Source organism: Pelobates fuscus, chromosome 3 (assembly GCF_036172605.1).
Source record: "Pelobates fuscus isolate aPelFus1 chromosome 3, aPelFus1.pri, whole genome shotgun sequence".
Taxonomy (NCBI): domain Eukaryota; kingdom Metazoa; phylum Chordata; class Amphibia; order Anura; family Pelobatidae; genus Pelobates; species Pelobates fuscus.
In genome coordinates, this window is record NC_086319.1 from 190,836,151 (window position 1) to 190,859,652 (window position 23,502).

At 43.3% G+C, this 23,502-nt stretch overlaps 1 protein-coding gene across 1 annotated transcript in view; it reads left to right on the forward strand.

The window, feature by feature from the left end:
• The first annotated feature begins 324 nt into the window (after positions 1 to 324).
• Positions 325 to 23,502, forward strand: part of LOC134602698 (LON peptidase N-terminal domain and RING finger protein 1-like) — a 78,334-nt gene continuing 55,156 nt past the window's right edge. The window contains exons 1-2 of the mRNA XM_063447849.1: positions 325 to 1,053; positions 23,346 to 23,464. Coding sequence (XP_063303919.1) covers positions 747 to 1,053; positions 23,346 to 23,464 — 426 coding nt within the window. The 5' untranslated portion in view covers positions 325 to 746. The remainder of the gene's footprint in view (positions 1,054 to 23,345; positions 23,465 to 23,502) is intronic.

Below are 23,502 nucleotides of genomic sequence, written 5' to 3' on the forward strand. Positions count from 1 at the left end.
CAATGTCTGCTTTGGTAAATATACCTCTGGGTATTTATGGTAAACTTTATTCATCATAATAATAAGACCTGTGCTTGTACGTCCTGCTTCAGACCATATTTATTATACATACATACACATGTAACCGTATGCCTGCTACGTGCTTACACTCAAACGACCTCACTTTCCTTGTAACCCATCCCCTGCCCCCCTTCTCATTAGCAGCATTATGAAACCAAGGATCTGGGCTCTTTCACAACAAGGGCAGGGAATAAAAGAACAGCCAATGGGAGGCCGTCCTGTGGAGTCATGTGACCATACATTTTATGTAAGTTACTGCACATGTTATGTCAGGACTGTTTCTCTTTGTGTATTTTTCCCCTTCCTCCTCTCTTATGCACAGCTGATACATAATGTAGCAAGCCCTGTGTTGTGGCTATCAACGCTATTGGCTATGAGGAGGACTCAGAGCTTTTACATAACTCGTGTTTATGTTTTGATACTGTAACTCCTTGCCTTTCGATTTGCTGTTCAGTCTCTATGTGGATTGCTACATGTCCACAGTATTGGACTGTGTGAAGGATGTTTAGGACAGCCCCAGATCAGAAGCTGGCATTAAAATGCACATTTTGGTAAACTATGGACAGCAAATTTCATTCTGCAATAACAATGAAGACGGAACTGCACACAAGCCATAGTAGTTCCTAATCATCAAATCCGATTTTTTATATATTTTTTGCCTTGTTTTGGTGGTCTTCACATGAGCCATGGAAATCTTTAACTGTCCCTCCTGTCAGCAGCTCCTGAGGGACCCTGTGACAGTGCCATGTGGTCACTCATTCTGCAGGAGGTGTTTGCAAGGACCAGGAGTTGAAAGGTGCCTAGACTGCAAGCAGAGGCTGAAGGTTAGGGGTGCAAATGACCTGAAATGTAACACCCTTTTATGCAACCTGCTGGAAAAGTGTCTGCCAACTGAAAACAATGTGAACAGAATAAAAAGGGAACTGCAGGAACTGCTCTCCAACCAGGAATATGAAGATGCTGCCAAATTAGCCTGCAAAGGGATTGTGATGGGTAAGGCTTGGGTACTGTGGCAAGGGGGCTGTGGTAATGATTTAGGGACACAAAGAGAACATGAGATTATATGCCCATGGCAAGGAGATTACTACTGATTGATTGTATATTTTGATTAGCAAGCAGACTCCTTACAGCACCACAGGGAAGACACTTAAAAATATATGATTGTGTTATGTAACATATCCCTGTCTGTATAAGAGACAGAGCATTTATTGTGTGTGTTATTAACTTGTTGTGTACATAGAATATGCTCAAGACATACATGGTTCAGTTAACTATAAATATTTATATTTTAGTACGAATAGATGCAGTGTATGTGCTTCTTTTCTCTGGGGCATCTGTACAGGTAAAGTTAGCCAGAAAGTATAAATTTGGGTCACAGGGCCTTTTTATCCACATGCTAATAGAAACATTAGTGTAAATGCCCCAATGTCAAGCCACATATACGGAAGAGTGGTAATATTCATATTCAGCATTGTACATCGGATAAGAAGGACCTGGTGAAAGATAGCTTCATTTTTTAAGTTTTGAATGTATTCATTTGTGACCCTGCAGTCATGGATAGAATATGTGCTGAGGCAGGCTTTAAATTGACTAGGTTTGCAGACGCTCTTTGACAGTGAATGTCAATCATACTTCTGTGGTATATATGAAATACATGGGAAGGTGGATTCAATGTTACTATTGTTAGTTTACATGTACCTGCATTTTATTTTCTCAGTTGTAAATTTCCGTACTGCACTGTATTTTATAGCTAATCGATAAACATTAATATAGTTACACTTATGTGGATATTTTAAATTCACTCATTGATATCATGTAAAGCAAAAGATTTTTCTATATGCTAGTAGGTTTCACATACTGAACTTTCAATTTTTAGTCAACTACAAATCATATAACCTTTACCAGGCTTGGTCAGGTTTATGTTTCACTGACAAAGGACAAAAGTTTGTGGGTGCTGTAGTTCAGAAAGGATTATATGTTTAGTGCTGAAATAACGTCAGTAATCCCATGAAGAATGCTTGTACCTCAACCAGTTTTTGAGTAATCATTATTTGTGTGTCTGCTTATAAAATCAGAGTGTAAGTTCTAAAAATAAATGTGTGTTGGAACTTTTTTCCCTCAAATATTTTATTAGAGGGACACTCTATTGCCCAAATACAAAATAAATAAAAATTGCTGTTTAATAGTTCTACTAAAATGAAAACTTATAGTGTGTATACCTAAAAACAGCTTGTAAAACCTGCAGTTCTCTTGTCCCCTCTAGCCCCGCCCAGACTTTCTGTGGCTGTCCAATCAAAGTCTTCCCAATGCAGCTTAATGAGAAGTATTTGTAATGGAGGTGCTCTGAGCAATTGCTGCCGCTTTATTTTAGATTAGCTCCACTGAGCTAACCAAACCAGGAAGTAACATTACCTTTTGTCTGCTTAAAAGACAAGGAGGTTTAACCAGATTAATTTATTAAAGTGCCAATCTCTATTGAAATCTTGACTTTTTGCAAGATGAAAAAATAGGACACTCTTCACATAATGCTTTTCAGTAGGCTATAGTTCTTTAGGGGACTGGAATGTACCTTTAAGTTAAAGTAGAAAAAATAGATCAAAATAGGGGCCTGGGTTATATAACTAAGCACTGCAAACAGTCAGTGTATGGGAACTTTATAGGTTTCATACATCCCTAAAGTAATTTTTAAGAGTCATTTTAAAATGCTAAATTATTTGTTTAACCCCTTAAGGACACATGACATGTATGACATGTCATGATTACATTTTATTCCAGAAGTTTGGTCCTTAAGTGGTTAAACGCTCCTATATCCTAGGCGGTGTTCCTCACTCCACAGTGTGAAATGTTGGAACTCAGTTCCCTCTGCAAATACATACAGCCTCAATTTCATACACTTTCCAAATGTTTCAATACTGTTAGAAAAACGTCAAATAATTTATCGACAGAAGTCACCAATTATGTCTATGCAGGCCCGGACTGGGAAAAAAATTTGGCCCGGGCACTTTTTTTTATCACAGCGGCCCACTGAAAAGGGGACGGGGCCTGATAGGGTGTGTTTTGTCATCCCCAATGACAAGCACGGCCCATCTCTAAGTGAGCATGTTCCAGGGCAGACCACGCGCAGATCTCTGCTGAAGAGCTCTAGCATGAGAAAAAGATTCTGTATTTGTTCTGCACAGTGCAAGCAAATTTAATAACATGCTTGCGTTGTGTTTGCTTGAAACTTGTCTCTGGTGTCTCCATAAATGGGATATCAGGAGACAAAAATGTTTTGGAACCTGTATACACATGCTACAGCCTCTAGATACTCCCACATGCACGCAACAAACCCTATACACATACATGCACACTACACTCTCTAGAAACACTACAAATACACACAATCTCTACAGCCTCTACGCGCACACTTTACATTCAGTGGAAACACACACACACATTACAGTCTCTAGCCACACATAGTGCACCGCAGGCTCATTTACACACACACACACACACACACACACACACTCACACACACTACAGCACAGTCACCTTTACCCACACACAATCCCACAATCAGCCTCCAATCACATACAGCACCAAAGAGAGCCTCCTCCCCACACATGCACAACAGCCTTTACTGACCATGCCCCACTTTTGTCCTTGAGAATCCCTCTTATAGGTACACCAGAGACCAGGCCCGGACTGGCCATCGGGCAAACCGGGCAAATGCCCGGTGGGCCGCGATGGCCATGGGCCGAGGCCGGCAGGAAAGATCAAGAGATCTCCCCTGCCGGCCCATGCGCAGCAGCACTGGCTCCAAGATGGAGTTCTATCCCATCATGGGCCGGAGGGGAGATCAGGAAGTGAGCCGAGAGGGAGAGAGACCTTGTCTGTACCCTGCCGGGTACAGACTGAATTACCTGCCGCTGGACCGCCAGGGATGTGTGTGTGGCGTAGCCCCACCCTCACTGGACCACCAGGTATGTGAATGCTCCCTCCCCCCCTGCAAAGTTAAAAGGGGGAGTAAATGGAAATGTATTTTTTTTTTACTTTTTAATAATAATAATTTAAGGCCATATACACACACAAACACATTACACGCATACAAACACACTACACACACTGCACCCCTGCACTAACACTCACTGCACCACTAACACACAAACATTCTGCTCCCCTGCACTAACACACAAACACACCCTGCACTAACACTCACTGCACCACTAACACACACACACATTCTGCTCCCCTGCACTAACACACAAACACACACCGCACTAACACTCACTGCACCACTAACACACACACATTCTGCTCCCCTGCACTAACACACAAACATTCTGCTCCCCTGCACTAACACACACACGTTCTGCTCCCCTGCACTAACACACACTGCTCTAACACACACTGAACCACTAACACACACACACACATTCTGCTCCCCTGCACTAACACATACTGCGCCACTAACACACACACATTCTGCTCCCCTGCACTAACACACAAACATTCTGCTCCCCTGCACTAACACACAAACACACACTGCACTAACACACACTGCACCACTAACATACACACATTCTGCTCCCCTGCACTAACACACAAACATTCTGCTCCCCTGCACTAACACACAAACACACACTGCACTAACACACAGTGCACCACTAACACACACACATTCTGCTCCACTGCACTAACACACACTGCTCTAACACACACTGCACCACTAACACACACACATTCTACTCCCCTGCACTAACACACACTGCGCCACTAACACACACACATTCTGCTCCCCTGCACTAACACACAAACATTCTGCTCCCCTGCACTAACACACAAACACACACTGCACTAACACACACTGCACCACTAACACACACACATTCTGCTCCACTGCACTAACACACACTGCACTAACACACAAACACACACTGCACTAACACACACTGCACTAACACACACACATACTGCTCCCCTGCACTAACACACTGCACTAACACACACACACACTGCAGTAACACACAAACACACACTGCACTAACACACACACATTCTGCTCCATTGCACTAACACACACTGCACTAACACACAAACACACACTGCAGTAACACACAAACACACACTGCACTAACACACAAACATACTACTCCCCTGCACTAACACACAAACACACAGCACCCCCTGCACTAACACACAAACACACTACACCCCTGCACTAACACACAAACACACTGCATACACTCAATACCCCTACATACACACTACAGCCCCTGCATTAACACACAATACACACTCTATACCCCTATATCCACACTGCACCTCCTGCACTTACACACAAACACACTACACACACTCTATAACCCTTATATGCACACTATTCCCCTGACACTCACATACACACACTAAACACACTCTATACCCCATAAACCTACACTACACTCCATGCACTCTAATACGTTATACCCCTATAAACACACACATTACACCCCCTGCATGCACCCACACTAATTTATATCCCCTATAAATACATATTCTGCACCCCTTGTACACACTACACCACCTATGCATACATTATCCCACTATACACATGTACTCTACAGCTCCTATATGCATACACACACTAGAGCCCCTAGATACACTCACAAACACACAGTACAGCTCCTTACATGCACACACTCCACAGGCCCTATATAAACACACAAACACACATACTTTACAACCCAGAGACACACACACTACAGCCCCTAGCCACATGCAGTACGCCACAAACAGACCCCTTCACACACACAATTGCTCTACACACATGCAACGTCCAAACATATACAACAACACAAGGAACATCCCCACACATGCACAACACTCTTTAACAGTCCGGTTCCTGTTTTGATCTCTGGTATCCCACTATTGAGGACACCAGAGACAAATCGCCAGCAAACGCAGCACAAAAAAAAAATCATGGCATTTATTTTAGCCAGGAGCACTGGATGCTCTGGAGGAGCGTCACATTAACATACTCATTTGGTGGGGGGGAAGGGGGTGTGCGTGTCAATGGTGGTGACATGACATGCCCCCTTTCTGGCCCTGCCCCCAATAGTGGGCTGCTCTGCCATTAATTGCCCGGGCTGAATTTTTGTCCCAGTCCGGCCCTGCCAGAGACAAGTCACCAGCAAACGCAGATCTGTGAAAATTAAACACAGGGCATTACTCCCATGCGAGAACTCTGCATCATGAGATGCACTGGAAGGAGAGCAAACTAACATACTCACTTTGAGGTCGTGTGCGTGTCATTGTTGAAATGACATGCCCCCTCACTGTCCACCTACACTTAATTTGGCATGCTCTGCCTTTAAATGCCCGGGCTTTTTTTCTCAGTCCGTCCCTGTCCCCCACAATGAGCTACAGTTGGGGCATTAATGCAGTAAGAGAATTGGACATGGCATTGTTAATCCATCCAACCCCCCAAGAGGGTGCCATATCACTCCACTCTCTCCGCTGGTGTTTAGGGGTCCCAAGTACCTAGCTACTCCCACCATTAAAAATCCCTACCTACACCCCTTACCATAATAATAGTGGTGGTGCACTGGAAGGAGAAGTGCATACTAACATACTAACATAGGGAGAAGATTAGACCAAAAAATGTCCCGGGGGGCCCAGACCGTGGGCTGTGTCAGGGGCCCCAAAATTTCTGGTGGCAGCCCTGCTAAAAAACAAATAAAAATCTATAATACGCAAGGCAACTATTAAAAATTTCAAAAAAGTCACACATTTCAAAAAGCCCAGTGTAAAAATGAAAAACCAGGCGCATTAAAAATAAATCTTCAACCTTATAATGCACTGAGTTGACTAACACTTAATGACAGGAAAGGTCTTAATGACTACCTCCCCACACTTTGAAATATGAGCCACACACAGCAATGTGGTATTTGTGAAATACATGGGAAGGTAGCCAGAATGTAGTCATGTAGAGAATGTAGTCTGACAGGCAATTGTCTCCCAGACAAGACTTACCTGCAGAGTGCTCTGATTGTCGGGCAAGTAGATTTGACTTGTAGGTTACAAAAGCTCTTGAAATGACCTGCAATTTTCCTAATCTCAAGTTTCAAAATATTAAAAAAAAACAAAAAAACAACAAGTAAGCTGAAGTGCGTCCCATGTTTTTTACATTATAAATGAAAAATCCACATTTAATGAAAACTTGGCACTTTTGTAAAGTACCTTTTAGTTGCACTACTCCAATAATCAGACAGCCAAGAATGTTCTACTCTTCACTGCTGCCTTGTGCCCTAGAACAAAGCAGATGTGGGGGCTTCTCAGAGAAAAGCTCTGAATTACCTGTATTATGGGCAAGGACCACTAATATGAATGCTGTTTTATACATGCCAGCATTTTAAATAAAAAGAATAGAGGTGCGCTCAAATGTAAAAAAATACTTACAGTGAGGAAAAAAAGTATTTGATCCCATGCTGATTTTGAATGTTTACCCACTGACAAAGAAATTATGAATCTATAAAGTCTCCCTGCTCAAGAAGCACATATACAGGCTTGTCTGAAGTTTGCCAATGAACATCTGAATGATTTAGAGGACAACTGGGTGAAAGTGTTGTGGTCAGAGCTCTTTGGCATCAACTCAACTCACCATATTTGGAGGAGGAGGAATGCTGCCTATGATCCCAAGAACCACACCGTCAAACATGGAGGTGGAAACATTATGCTTTGGGGGTGTTTTTCTGCTAAGGGGACAGGACAACTGCAACGCCTCAAAGGGACAATGGATGAGGCCATGTACTAAGGTGAGATCTTCCTTCAGCCAGGGCATTGAAAATAGGTGGTGGATGGGTATTCCAGCATGCCAATGACCCAAAACACACAGCCAATGCAACAAAGGAGTGGCTAAAGAAGAATCACATTAAGGTCCTGGAGTGGCCTAGCCGGTCCTAGGATCTGCAAAGAGGAGTGGGACAAAATCCACCCTGAGATGTGTGCATACCTGGTGGCCAACTACAAAAAACGTCTGACTGCTGTGATTACCAACAAGGGTTTTGCCAACAAGTACTAAATCAAAGGGGTCAAATACTTATTTTGCTCATTGACATGCAAATCAATTTATAACTTTTTTGACATGAGTTTTTCTGGATTTTTTTGTTTTGTTATTCTGTCTCTCTGTTAAAATACACATACCATTAAAATTATAGACTGATCATTTCTTTGTCAGTGGGCAAATGTTCAAAATCAGCAGGGGATCAAATACTTTTTTCCCTCACTGTATCTCTATAAATATCCTCAAGGAAATCCTCTGGTATCTGCATATATACATATGCAAATAAAGAAAAAATATGTGCAAGTAATCATACAACAGGCAGCAATGTATGTAAAAGATACAGATAGAAGTGATGTATTAGCTTAAAACCAAAGCTATAAGCAAACCGGTTCAATGGTGAGAGTGCTCAAACTTACAAGAGAGAGAGAGTCTCCAATCGGCTCTATTATATAGGATGTGGACTCAATGTCCTCAGTAAACCAGAGAGATAGACTCCAGCTGTGTGTAATACCCCCCGAGAGAACCGCTAACTCTTCTCAGTTAGGTGTAGGCTGCAGTCCATCCCCAGTGTATGTATCAGAGAATAGGGAGAAGATTAGACCAAAAAATGGTAAAAGAAGTAACACTTTATTAAAGGATCACTAGAGTGTCAGGAAAACAAACCACTTTGTTTTCCTGACACTCTAGTGCCCTGTGAGTGTATGTATATGTCTCTGACAATATGTATCAGTGTATGACTGTGTTGCACTGAATGTCCGTGTGTGTTTGTCTTTCTGGCAGTTGTTTCAGCCTGGAATACGAGTGCATGCGAGTGCGTATATGTGTATGTTTACCTGCCGGTGTGTATATATATATATATATATATATATATATATATTTGTGCATATGTCAGTGTGTGTGTATGTGTGTTCATGTATTAGTGTGCGTATCCAAAAAAGCAACATTGTTTCAATGAGGATGATATGTTTTGAGCAACGTAATAAAAATGTGACCGCATATATAAGTATGCAATACATATATATTTCTTTACAACATGGTTTCCTTATGTGTAACTTCATTATTTGGTAAATGATTCTTAGTTTTCCTGCCCAACCAAAACTTTAGGTTATGTTTCCATTAAATAATGTTCCATCTATGTGTACTAAAACAAAACAAAAAAAAAAGTTATAAAATTTAAATATTGCTTTCCAGGACCCCCAAAATACTTGGATTCTGGTGGTGCTCTTTTGAAAAAAACAAAACAAAAAAACAATAGATAGTGACAGTGTTAAGTGGGTATTATCATTAAAGATGTATTATCAGACTTTCGATGATTTATGATCAGATATACATAGTTTACGTTAACACAGGAACAGATATCCCCATGTGTTAAAAAATTTCCCGTTAGCAATGTGTGTATACATATTATTTTTCTAGGCAGCAAACATATTTTATAGCAGGGTACAGTGGATATACCAAAAAATCAAAAAGGTTATGACAAACAATTTAAGGTGAAACAAAATACATTGTATTTCTCAAATAAGCTAGCAATCTACTAAGTGTCTTGCTACTGATAAACAATGTAATTTAATGTTTTTTTTTTCTTTATTTTGATTACAATTTTGTTAAATACATTTTAAGCTCACATATATAATATTTTATGTCTGGCGTTAAACACTATTTTGTACTTTATACTTCATGCAATGGTACTTCTGATGTTGGTTGATCCTTCATGCTATGATCTTGATCAAAGAGCAAATCTATTTCATTTATATACCTAGAACTTGTTCAGCCAAGCAGAGATCAATAGTTATCATATTAACTGAAATTATTTTATAATGCCAAACACAAGTATTTAAAAGGTAAAGGTTAGACACACCTGCTGGTTGGTTTCATTTACCATTTCTGTCTAAAGTGAGACTTGAAAGTGAATATAAAATTGTAGGCAAAAGTAGACAAAGTAGAAGCATAGCTGACCTTTCCAGTTCCATTTTAAACTTAAATTTGAAATTCACTTTGAATTCCCACTTTATTGAATAGCCCTGTATTTCTGTTTGTGTTTTTTTTTTTTTTGTATCAGACTTTGCTTGTTCTTTCTTTCTATCGTCCCTAACCTGGCTAATGTTTCTTTACAGTGTACCTCCAACTCCCTTGACTATGGCTATTCCTAGACTTTTTTGCCTTATCTATATAAATATTTCATTAAAATAAAGTTCACCATAGGCAGCAGACCCACTACAGCTTAATGCAGTGCTCGACAAATTCCAGGCGCTAGATCGTGGAATATTGTCCTAGCGCCTGGGATTTGTGAGCCTGTTCCCTCAGAGACAGGAACAGGCTCACAACTAAGACAGTAATTGTTCTCTGTATATCTCTTGACTGGTTTGGAATTTCAGGGAAATTCCAACACAATTAAAAAATACATGATTATGGCATAAAGGCCAAAACGCTGTATCTTTTTTGTCCTTTGATCTTTAATAAAATACCTCTACGTTCACCCTACATTGTGATTGCCTGTGGACCTTTTTTTTTTTTTTACTATTCCTGGTGGATGGCAGACCACCTTCACATGGCTCCAAAGTAATTTTAACTTGTGTGCAGTACTTACTTGTGTGCAGTACTTTTTATATTGCACAGTGTGTTTACTCTAAAATGTCTTATCTCTTGTACTGTTAAAAGCCTGTGTATGATTTATAGTTCAATTAACAGATTAGGGGATAATACATTTGAAATTAAAGACACTGTCCTGTAATAGTTGTTAGAAATTTAGACCGTACTATTCATGTTGGCTGTGCATAGCCACAAAATGCACCCATTCCAGAATAACAAAAATAACAGGAGGTTAAAGTGCATTACTTACATATTTTAAATTCAAGACTATTTGCTCACTGGCAGCACTTGCAGCCAGCAGGCAAATAGTTAAAAACCCACTGGCAGCACAAAGGTTAATTGAGTGACATCTGAAAAATTAAGCAGACTAGATGGGCCGAATGGTTGTTATCTGCTGTCACATTCTATGTTTCTATGTTTCTAAGTAGTGATGTACCGAACTGTTCGCTGGCGAATAGTTCATGGTGAACAGTGTGTTCGCGTTCGCCACTGCGGGCGAACACATGCGAAGTTCGATCCGCCCCCTATTCGTCATCATTGAGCAAACTTTGACCCTGTGCCTCACGGTCAGCAGACACATTCCAGCAAATTAGCAGCAGACCCTCCCTTCCAGACCCTCCCACCTCCATCCCAGCATCCATTTTAGATTCATTCTGAAGCTGCATTCTTAGTGAGAGGAGGGAAAGTATAGCTGCTGCTCATTAGATAGGGAAATTGATAGCTAGGCTAGGATATTCAGTGTCCACTACAGTCCTGAAGGACTCATCTGATCTCTGCTGTAAGGACAGCACCCCAAAAAACCCTTTTTAGGGCTAGAACATCAGTCTGTTTTTTTTTTCTGTGTAATGTAATTGCAGTTGCCTGCTTGCCAGCTTCTGTGTCAGGCTCACAGTGCATACTGTGCCTATTTGCCCAGTGCCACCACTCATATCTGGTGTCACAATAGCTTAAGCTTGACATTTAAAAATATTTTTTTTTCACTGTAATAGATTGAATAGCAGTTAGTTGCCTGCCAGCTTCTGTGTCAGGCTCACAGTGCATACTGTGCCCATTTGCCCAGTGCCACCACTCATATCTGGTGTCACAATAGCTTAAGCTTGACATTTAAAAATATATATATTTTTTCACTGTAATAGATTGAATAGCAGTTAGTTGTCTGCCAGCTTCTGTGTCAGGCTCACAGTGGATACTGTGCCCACTTGCCCAGTGCCACCAATCATATCTGGTGTCACACTAGCTTAAGCTTGACATTTAAAAAAATATATATATTTTTTTCACTGTAATAGATTGAATAGCAGTTAGTTGTCTGCAAGCGTCTGGGTGTCAGGCCTTCAGCGTGTACTCTGCCAACCTCTGCCAGTGTACTTTGCCACTCATATCTGGTGTCTCTATAGCGTGTCTTTACAAAGACATTTTTTTTTCAGTGTAAGCTAATAGCAGTCAGTGTCCTTAAGGCGGGTGTCAGGCCTTCAGCGTGTGCTCTGCCAACCTCAGCAAGTGTACTTTGCCACTCATATCTGGTCTCTATAGCGTGCTTTTACAAAGAAAAAAAGTTTTTCAGTGTAAGCTCATAGCAGTCAGTGTCCTTAAAGCGGGTGTCAGGCCTTCAGCGCGTGCTCTGCCAACCTCAGCAAGTGTACTTTGCCACTCATATCTGGTGTCTCTATAGCGTGCTTTTACAAAGAAAAAAAGTTTGCCAGTGTAAGCTAATAGCAGTCAGTGTCCTTAAAGAAGGGTGTCAGGCCTTCAGTGTGTGCTCTGCCAAGCTCAGCAAGTGTACTTTGCCACTCATAACACCCAATCTTCTACAGCTTCCGCTCAGAACCTTGACGCACCATCCTCCTCCAGCTTAGCTTCAGGCACCTCTCAAGATACCACTCACCCGCCTGCCGACACCACCAAAACTAGCACCACAGCCGCTTTACTTGGTATGTCAGAGGAGTTATTCACACATCCGTTTGAAGAAATGAGTGATGCGCAACCATTATTGCCAGAGGATGTAGATAACAGGGATATGTCTCAGGCAGGCAGCATTACACACATGGACGTACGGTGTGATGATGATGATGTTGTACCCGCTGCTGCTTCCTTTGCTGAGTTGTCAGATACAAGTGAAGCGGTTGATGATGACGATGCGTCCATGGATGTCACGTGGGTGCCCGCTTGGCAAGAAGAAGAACAGGACAAAAGTTCAGATGGGGAGACAGAGAGGAGGAGGAGACGAGTTGGAAGCAGGGGGAGGTCGTCGCAAGGCACAGTGGCACAGTCAGACAGCATACATCGGCACCCGGGGTCAGCCTGACAGCACGCCAATCAACGCATGCTGTGTCCACCACCAGAATGCCGTCATTGCAGAGCTCAGCAGTGTGGAATTTTTTGTGTGTGTCTGCCTCTGACAACAGCGATGCCATTTGCAACCTGTGCCAAAAGAAACTGAGTCGTGGGAAGTCCAACACCCACCTAGGTACAACTGCTTTGCGTAGGCACATGATCGCACATCACAAACGCCTATGGGATCAACACATGAGTACAAGAAGCATGCAAACTCTAAGCCGCCATCCTCCTCCTGGTCCAGCATCTTCAGCCACGTCAACCACTGCTGTCCTCCTTGCCCCCTCTCAACCATCCGCCACTCCGTCTCCCGCCTTGAGCAGTTCCTGCTCATCTGCCCACAGTCATGTGTCTGTCAAGGACATGTTTGAGCGTAAGAAGCCAATGTCAGAAAGTCACCCCCTTGCCCAGCGTCTGACAGCTGGCTTGTCCGAACTATTAGCCCGCCAGCTTTTACCATACAAGCTGGTGGAGTCTGAGGCGTTCAAAAAATTTTTAGCTATTGGGACACCGCAGTGGAAGGTACCCGGCCGAAATTTATTTTCACAAAAGGAAATCCCCAACCTGTACTCGATTGTGCAAAAGGAAGTAATGGCATGTCTGGCACACAGTGTTGGGGCAAGGGTCCATCTGGCCACTGATACCTGGTCTGCAAAGCATGGTCAGGGCAGGTATATCACCTACACTGCGCATTGGGTAAACCTGCTGACGGCTGCCAAGCATGGAATGCATGGCTCTGCAGAGGAGTTGGTGATGCCGCCACGATTTGCAGGCAGGCCTGCTGCCACCTCCTCTACTCCTCCTACTCCATCCTCTTCCATAACCTCCTCGGCTGAGTCCTCTACTGCTGCTGTGCCTTGCTCCACATCAACGGCACCCCCCCAGCTCCCCAGGTACTATTCCACATCCCGGATACGGCAGTGTCACCCCGTCTTGGGTTTGACTTGCTCGAAAGCAGAGAGTCACACCGGACAAGCACTCCTGTCCGCCCTGAACGCACAGGTGGAAAAGTGGCTGACTCCGCAGGAACTGGATATCGGCAAAGTGGTTTGTGACAACGGAAAAAAATTGTTGGCGGCATTGCATTTGGGCAAGTTGACACATGTGCCGTGCATGGCACATGTATCTAATCTGATCGTACAACACTTTGTGCATACGTACACAGGCTTACAGGACGTCCTGCAGCAGGCCAGGAAGGTGTGTGGCCATTTCAGGCGTTCCTACACGGCCATGGCGCACTTTGCCAATATCCAGCGGCAAAACAACATGCCAGTGAGGCGCTTGACACGTTGGAATTCAACACTCCTAATGTTCGACCGCCTGCTTCAACAAGAAAAAGCAGTTAATGAATATTTGTATGACCGGGGTGCTAGGACAGCCTCTGGGGATCTGGGAATTTTTTTGCCACGTTACTGGACGCTCATGCGCAATGCCTGTAGGCTCATGCGTCCTTTTGAGGAGGTGACAAACCTAGTCAGTCGCACAGAAGGCACCATCAGCGACATCATACTGTAAAGGATCCTGCTATCCATGCAGCGCTGATCCTTGTAGCGTCTCCCGAAATCCAAGCTGAAAAGAATGAAGTAGTGATTATAGCTCCCAATTCCCCCAAACATGAGTCGAGACTTCATGAAGGGGTAAAACGAATGTGTTTATTGATGGCCAAACTAAGCCCTTTTATGATGGTCTCCCAGCAAGGGAACTCCCACATGGGACCTTGTGGAAGACTGTAACAAAATATGCAGAACCAAACAGTATACAGTACAATTCTTATACACACCCACAGGAAGAGTGTAACCCCTCCTCTGTATCCTGGAGATAATTAACTTACCCCTCCTCTCTATCCTGGAGATAATTAACTTAAGTGGTTGCAGAGAACCTAATTATCTCCGGGCAGAGAGAAACTTGTGCTTTTTACCTTTTAACAAAACTGTATTAAAATCAATAACTCATGTTTCGCTGAACGAAGTCCCCATGTTCCACACACCCCCAGATAGCTTGGATCTGAGCGCATATTATAGGCGAATAGCGCTCAGATCCCACAAACCCAGTTCTCAATAACGTCGAGTAAAGTTTAAGTTCACCAGCTGTAATGGAAGTTAAACTGCCCGAACCCACATACGAGTGTAACAGGGGAAATGTACAATCCAAGCAAGTAAGGCGAATGATGTGATCCAGAGACAGAGGGCTCTGTCCCAAGTGCCTTAAGACCCCATGACTTAACGGGCCAGCATCCCAGGGTAAGAGGCTAGCAATCCGGCTCCTCCAAGTGATAGGGGGGTAGGGCAGTTTGTCACATGCAGACCCAGTGACAAAAGCCATTTTGTCACACATACCATTTGTTTTCTTCCTGGAGCGTGCCCTGCGAAGAGTGCAACGACCTGCTCTAGTTTGGAGAATTTTAGGTGGAATAATCCCCACCTCGGGATATAGTGGACCCAGATATAGCAGCAAAGCAGTATTAGATAGGAAGGAGGACAAGAGAAATGACTGGATAGTTTAAAAAATATATATACTTTAATACAATAAGTAAAAAGTGAATAATAAACTATAAAACCAGTCCTGTATAAAAGTCCCAAATTCTTCCTCACTTGACGCGTTTCGCCGAAGCTTTCTCAAAAGTGAATGCTTGCTGCTTGGGGTCCTTGAGATTATATACCTTCTCTGATGATGAAAATCAATTCTCATCATCAGAGAAGGTATATAATCTCAAGGACCCCAAGCAGCAAGCATTCACTTTTGAGAAAGCTTCGGCGAAACGCGTCAAGTGAGGAAGAATTTTGGACTTTTATACAGGACTGGTTTTATAGTTTATTATTCACTTTTTACTTATTGTATTAAAGTATATATATTTTTTAAACTATCCAGTCTCATGATAGGATACACCGATATTGCCTTATGCTGACTTTGTTTCATTTATAATCTATACAATACACATACAGATGCATGTGTACAGAACTGTAAGTCATTGATATATCCATAAAGGACATTTGGAACAAAACTAAGTAAAATATGACAGATGTATTCAAATTTAGTCAATTGAAAGAATGACAAATATTTATATGTTAAAAGCAGTTTTAGTTCTAAATTTAGACCTCCACTCCAAACACTAAGCCAATTAAGATAGAAATGTTCAAATTGTACATAAAGTTGTTTTACAACTAAAGGCAGTATTTAAATTTACCAGTTTAGTCAACATAAGTTGTGAGCAGTCCTTGTATCATGAGCAATATTTTCCTAGCATGGTAGACAGAGTGGATGGACTGAGCAAAAAAAATCTTATTAAACAATACAAAACCTGTACCAGCACGGAGTACTGATATAGGCTGAACATGGAAAAAAACAAACAAAAAAAATTACAAGGTTACTCACATAAGTCTTCACAGAAAGATCATATCCCAATAAAAATGGGAAATGTTTGAAGTTAATTTGAAAGCACACTAATAATCATCCCATTATCGAACTAGTTTCATACATTTTAACATAAGTGAATCTTTATGTACAGCTGTATCTGAATTTATACTGAGCCAATTTACAATAGAAACATATTTACAGCTACCAGAAACTGCCATAGGTGGAAGGCACGCAAGTCTCTCTGGCAGTGGAGGGATTATGCAGACATTTTCGTTAAATACAACGTTTATGTATTTTGCGCTTTAGAGATGTTACCTGTAATTCACAATTCGTAATTTTCCCATCAAAACAAAAAATATTGCCAAAGCAGATACAATCCAAGCAATGCTGACACATCATTCTTAAAAAATAAAAAAGGAAATAACAAAATTGCTCCTTTTAACAGAACATTTGTGCTAATGCACATCATAGAAACAACTTGAACCTCTTTAAAGCCACAAACTTAAGACAAAAAATACGTATACACAATGTGTAAGGGTTTGAAAGAAAATTCTGAATCCTTACATGTTTACTTTATCGTTTGTTTGATTTTTGTGAACCATATATAAACTACAAGCAGCGTGAAAACTATAAAAACTCAAGTGGCCATGCTGATCAAATTAAATAGTATGCTTTACACAGCGTATAAGGGTGATGTCACAGCACAACGGGAATCTAACAGGGGAAGAGGTGAAAGTCATCCTCCTCCTCCCACGACCATGCCATATCTGCCAAGTGACCCTATGTAGAGGGAACAGTCTCTATTCTGCTCTGTGTCAGTGTGTATTATGGTCTCTGAGGACAGGTGTCAATCCATACCTGCCAAGTGACCCTATGTAGGGGGAACAGTCTCTATTCTGCTCTGTTTCAGTGTGTATCAGGGATCCTTAGGATAGGTGTCAATCCATATCTGCCAAGTGACCCTATGTAGGAGGAACAGTCCTTATTCTGCTCTGTGTGAGGAGGAGGAACGGGAAATGAGTAGCTCGGCATCCAACCTTGTGCAAATGGGGTCTTTCATGCTGTCCTGCCTGTTGAGGGACCCTCGTATAAAAAGGCTGAAGGAGAACGACCTGTACTGGGTGTCCACGCTACTAGACCCCCGGTATAAGCAGCCAGTGGCGGAAATGTTACCGAATTACAAGTCGGAAAGGATGCAGCATTTGCAAAATAAATGAAAAAGTATGCTTTACACAGCGTATAAGGGTGATGTCACAGCACAACGGGAATCTAACAGGGGAAGAGGTGAAAGTCATCCTCCTCCTCCCACAACCACGTCATATCTGCCAAGTGACCCTAGGTAGGGGGAACAGTCCCTATTCTGCTCTGTGTCAGTGTGTATCAGGGATCCTTAGAATAGGTGTCAATCCATATCTGCCAAGTGACCCTATGTAGGGGGAACAGTCCCTATTCTGCTCTGTGTCAGTGTGTATCAGGGATCCTTAGGATAGGTGTCAATCCATATCTGCCAAGTGACCCTATGTAGGGGGAACAGTCTCTATTCTGCTCTGTGTCAGTGTGTATCAGGGATCCTTAGGATAGGTGTCAATCCATATCTGCCAAGTGACCCTATGTATGGAGAACAGTCTCTATTCAGCTCTGTGTCAGTGTGTATCAGGGATCCTTAGGATAGGTGTCAATCCATATCTGCCAAGTGACCCTATGTATGGAGAACAGTCTCTATTCAGCTCTGTGTCAGTGTGTATCAGGGATCCTTAGGATAGGTGTCAATCCATATCTGCCAAGTGACCCTATGTAGGAGGCACAGTCCCTATTCTGCGTTGTGTCAGTGTGTATCAGGGATCCTTAGGATAGGTGTCAATCCATATCTGCCAAGTGACCCTATGTAGGAGGCACAGTCCCTATTCTGCGTTGTGTCAGTGTGTATCAGGGATCCTTAGGATAGGTGTCAATCCATATCTGCCAAGTGACCCTATGTAGGGGGAACAGTCTCTATTCTGCTCTGTGTCAGTGTGTATCAGGGATCCTTAGGATAGGTGTCAATCCATATCTGCCAAGCTACCCTATGTAGGGAGAACAGTCTCTATTCTGCTCTGTGTCAGTGTGTATCAGGGATCCTTAGGATAGGTGTCAATCCATATCTGTCAAGTGACCGTAGGGTGAACAGTCCCTATTCTGCTCTTTGTCAGTGTGTATCAGGTATCCTTAGGACAGGTGTCAATCCATATCTGCCAAGTGACCCTATGTAGGGGGAACAGTCTCTATTCTGCTCTGTGTCAGTATGTATCAGGGATCCTTAGGACAGGTGTCAATCCATATCTGCCAAGTGACCCTATGTAGGGGGAACAGTCTCTATTCTGCTCTGTTTCAGTGTGTATCAGGGATCCTTAGGATAGGTGTCAATCCATATCTGCCAAGTGACCCTATGTAGGAGGAACAGTCCCTATTCTGCTCTGTGTCAGTGTGTATCAGGGATCCTTAGGACAGGTGTCAATCCATATCTGCCAAGTGACCCTATGTAGGGGGAACAGTCTCTATTCTGCTCTGTGTCAGTGTGTATCAGGGATCCTTAGGATAGGTGTCAATCCATATCTGCCAAGTGACCCTATGTAGGGGGAACAGTCCCTATTCTGCTGTGTGAGGAGGAGGAACAGGAAATGAGTAGCTCGGCATCCAACCTTGTGCAAATGGGGTCTTTCATGCTGTTGTGCTTGTTGAGGGACCCTTGTATAAAAAGGCTGAAGGAGAAAAACCTGTACTGGGTGTCCACGCTACTAGACCCCCGGTATAAGCAGACAGTGGCGCAAATGTTACCGAATTACAAGTCAGAAAGGATGCAGCATTTGCAAAATAAATTAAAAAGTATGCTTTACACAGCGTATGAGGGTGATGTCACAGCACAACGGGAATCTAACCGGGGAAGAGGTGAAAGTCATCCTCCTCCTCCCACGACCACGCCATATCTGCCAAGTGACCCTACAGTCTCTATTCTGCTCTGTGTCAGTGTGTATCATGGTCTCTGATGACAGGTGTCAATCCATACCTACCAAGTGACCCTATGTAGGGGGAACAGTCCCTATTCTGCTCTGTGTCAGTGTGTATCAGGGTCTCTGAGGACAGGTGTCAATCCATATGTCAAGGTGTCAATCCATATGTCAAGGTGTCAATATGTCATATGTCAGGTGTCAATCCATATCCATTGTGATTTAGGAATGTTAGGTGATTTCTGCCCTTTATTGATTAAAACCAGACTCTGCATCAACTGTGTAATTTTCCATGGGAGTTTTGCCATGGATCCCCCTCCGGCATGCCACAGTCCAGGTGTTAGTCCCCTTGAAACAACTTTTCCATCACTTTTGTGGCCAGAAAGAGTCCCTGTGGGTTTTAAAATTCGCCTGCCCATTGAAGTCAATGGCGGTTCGCCGGTTCGTGAACGTTTGCAGAAGTTCCCGTTCGCCGTTCGCGAACCGAAAATTTCGTGTTCGCGACATCACTATTTCTAAGTAATAAAAAAAAAATAAGTATTGGGAAGTTAAAATTCTCCCTTTTCTCCACTCAGCATGCTCTGGGTGTTGGCAAATCTAAGGAACAGTGATCACCCTGCAACTGCTCAACTGATTATGACCCATCCTCTGGTCAGTGGGATGGAGTATTAAAGGGCCACTATAGTCACCAGAACAACTACAGTTTATTGTATTTATTCTGGTAAGGAGAATCATTCCATTCAGGCTTTTTGCAGTAAACACTGTCTTTTCAGACATTATTTACATTACAGCCTATGAATACCTTCAATGGCCACTTCTCAGATGACTGCTAGAGGTGCTTTCTGGGGCAGTAACATTCAGTGTCTCCACCCTCTGCATGGAAACACTGAACTTTCCTCATAGAGATGTGTTGATTCAATGCATCTCTATGAAGATATGCTGATTGGCTTGTGCTGGCTTTGCCCCTGATCTGCCTCCCTGACAATTTCAGACAATCCAATGCTTTCCTATGGGAAAGCATTGTGATTGGCTGAGATCACCACTTCTGATGATGTCAGCCAAAGAGGTAGATCAGGGACAGAGCCAGCATAGCAGATTGGAATAAAGGTAAGATTTTACTATATTTAGGAGGGGATGGGAGCAGGGGGGCTAGATGGTGGGTTTTTTTTTTTTTAAATTCTTTATTTTTGTGGGTATATGAGAATTCAACATACAGTACATTATGTGCAAAATAAGAACAGATATACATAACATGTATGAAATACAGTTAAGCTAGTCATCACATAACAGTCATATTTGCACAGAAACTTTGCCACCCGTTTTTTTAATAAGTAAAGCCCTGCATTGTTCCCTCATGCAAGCAACCTGTAGGACGTGCAGCTTCTCTGAGGGGCTAGTAGATAGCTTTATGCGCCCTGCTTAGGAATGTTGGGGCTATAAGCTCAGCTTGGCACTAGTACAATTAAGTGAGGGAGCGTGTGTAGTATGGCCATTGGCCATTAATTGGAGTGGTGCAGGCCCTCACATGTCTCCCATTAGGAAGCCTGTAAGTAGCGTTTTGGGGCGTTGCATTCGCTTTGTGTTGGGGGGGGGAGGGACAAGACTGCTTGATCAGAATCAGTGGGTGTCTGCCTACGGAGCCAGAATATTAAATATGTCTGGTGCCCTGAAGCCCTCATGAACTTAACGAAAAAAAACAACAACAAAAAAACATTAACCCTTTATTGCCTTAGTAAACGTATGAAAGTAAAAGACGGAGAGTAAAGAAACCAGGAGCCAAGAGGCAGCTGTTAGTAAGGTGAGTAGATAGACTTTGTGAGTGTAGCATATGAAAAGCGTCAAAGAGATAGTCCTGTAGTCGGGGACCCATTGGACATTTCACGAGTGCCCTAGCCCTAGTGTGGTCGCTTGCCTCATGTTAGAGGGTCCGGCATCCCCTGTACAGTTCCTCTGGGCACAAAGGGAGTTATTGCGTCGACGTTCCATGTTGGGTCGGCCCTTGTTGCTGCTGCAGGCAGTGATAGTCCCAGTGACTGGAGAAACTTAGGCGCCTCAGAGGCGTGTGTCAGGTGGGCCGTCTTACCAGCATGTTCTACGGTCAAACGATGGGGGCCCCATTTATAGGGGATAGAGTTCTCGCTTAATATCGAAGTGATGTGGCGGAGAGATCTGCGCCAAGTGAGAGTGTGCCTTGAGAAGTCTCTGTATAGGGTCAGACTTGCTCCCTCAAACATGATGGTAGGAGAGCCTCTTGCGGCTCCCATGAGGGCCCCCCGGTCAGAGTCCCGGACAAATTTAAGCAGCACATCTCTTGGTGCTTCCTGGGGCGCTTTGAGTGCCTTGGGGAGGCGAAAGCAGGTGTCAATTCCTACCTGCTTCGCTTGTTTGGGAGTTAGTAAGGTTGCCACCAGCCTCCTGCAGTAGTGTGGTAATTCCAGGTTACCTGCCGATTCAGGCACTCCCCGAATTCGCAGGTTTCGGGCTCTAGTTTTGTCCTCCATTCCCGCTAATTGAGTGGTTAGTGCTGTGTATTGCTTTTGTAACAGTTCCAGGGCTGCGTTTGTCGCCACCTGTGCTACTTTTGTGCCCCCAAGGGACTCCTCTACGGAGATCACCCGGCTGGAAAGCGTGGAGAGTTCCCCTCGGATAAGTGCCATGTCGGCGTCAAACATTGCCTTGATATCCATAGTCAGTGCCTTAATGTCGGCTTTCGTAGCTGGTGCTACGTCGCCTAGAGCTTTAGGCTGCTGGGGGGCAACATGTACCTTGCTGGGGGCGTGTGAGGAATCTAGTTCACTGTCGTCGTCCGATGACTGTGAGTAGTAGGCCTCTATCGGCGCCATCTTGCCGGGCACTTGCTGCTGTGTTGGGCGCATAAAAGTGCCTATATCCCTGGATCCAGAGCCAGGATCTGCTCTGCTCTTCTTTGATTTCTTCCCCATCATGTAGGGTGTCTAGGGGGTCCGTTTGTCGGGTCTCAAGGGTGATTTTTGTCGCTTGGAAAGTCCGTTTTGGGTTCTCACGCTCGGAGCTGTGGTGAGATGCGACTTTTCCATTAGGTGGTGTTTTTAACACTACAGGGTCAGGAATACATGTTCTATAGTGTTTATTTAATATAAAGGGTACCTGACCCTGGTTGCCCAAATACTTACCACCTCTGCCTCGCATTTTAACAAGTACATTTTTGTGAATTGCAGAATGGGTTAAACAGAACAAAGTAGAACTGGATTACCAATTAGTCCTCAAAGGTAGTCACATAGGGCCTGAGCTCAGAAAGTAGCATCGGGCTAAAGCTCTGAGTAGCTTTAACTTCTTGGCTGCACATCCAGGGCCCCAGGAAGAAAAAATGTCTTAACATGCAAGCAGGGCTGGACATGTGAGCAGAAGGTTTGTACATCAGTAATTGCCCCCCACCTGTCCGTCCGTCCGGGGTCCGGTTGTCGGCCCTCACTAATGATCCAGAGCACAGCCATCAGTATTTCCAACTGCTGTGCTTTGATTCATTGAGTGAACGAACACGAGGAAGCAATTACAGAGGTTTGTGCCTGTACAAACCTCCCGCTTATAGTCCTGGCCCTGTTCTCAAGTAAAGAAAACTTGGACCACCAGATCAAGTTAATCCCCTCAACCCCATTGACCACGAGGCAGAAAATTAACCCACATGGACCACATGTGATCCTGCTCAGAGACCCATGTGGCACCCTGCCTTAGGCCCTTGGCAATCCTATTCTGGGTCTGACTCCAAGCACCATAACCACTGCATATACTGTAGCAATCTTGATGCCAGGAGTGCTCTAGACCTCCCCCCCCCCCCCCCCACTCCCCATTAAATAGATAAAGCAGCATACTTTAATGGTTATGTTGCTTGTATTGTTCCTTTAAATTGATCTATTGTTGTACATCACATTTTTTTTTTTACGTGAACAGCTTTTTGAGTGGAGACTAAAAAAACTATTGGTACGCAGTATAAATATATTTATCTTATTATTTTTTATTTCTCTTAGCTCCTGAAGATGTTCCCTTGAGAATACTTCGTTCCCAGGCTTTTTTAGCTTTAAAACAGTACCCAGAGGCTCTAAAGGAAGCAGAGGTGATCTGTAATTTGCAGAAACAGAATCCAGAGGTGAGTAAATTATGACTTCACTTGTCAAATGGGAGAAA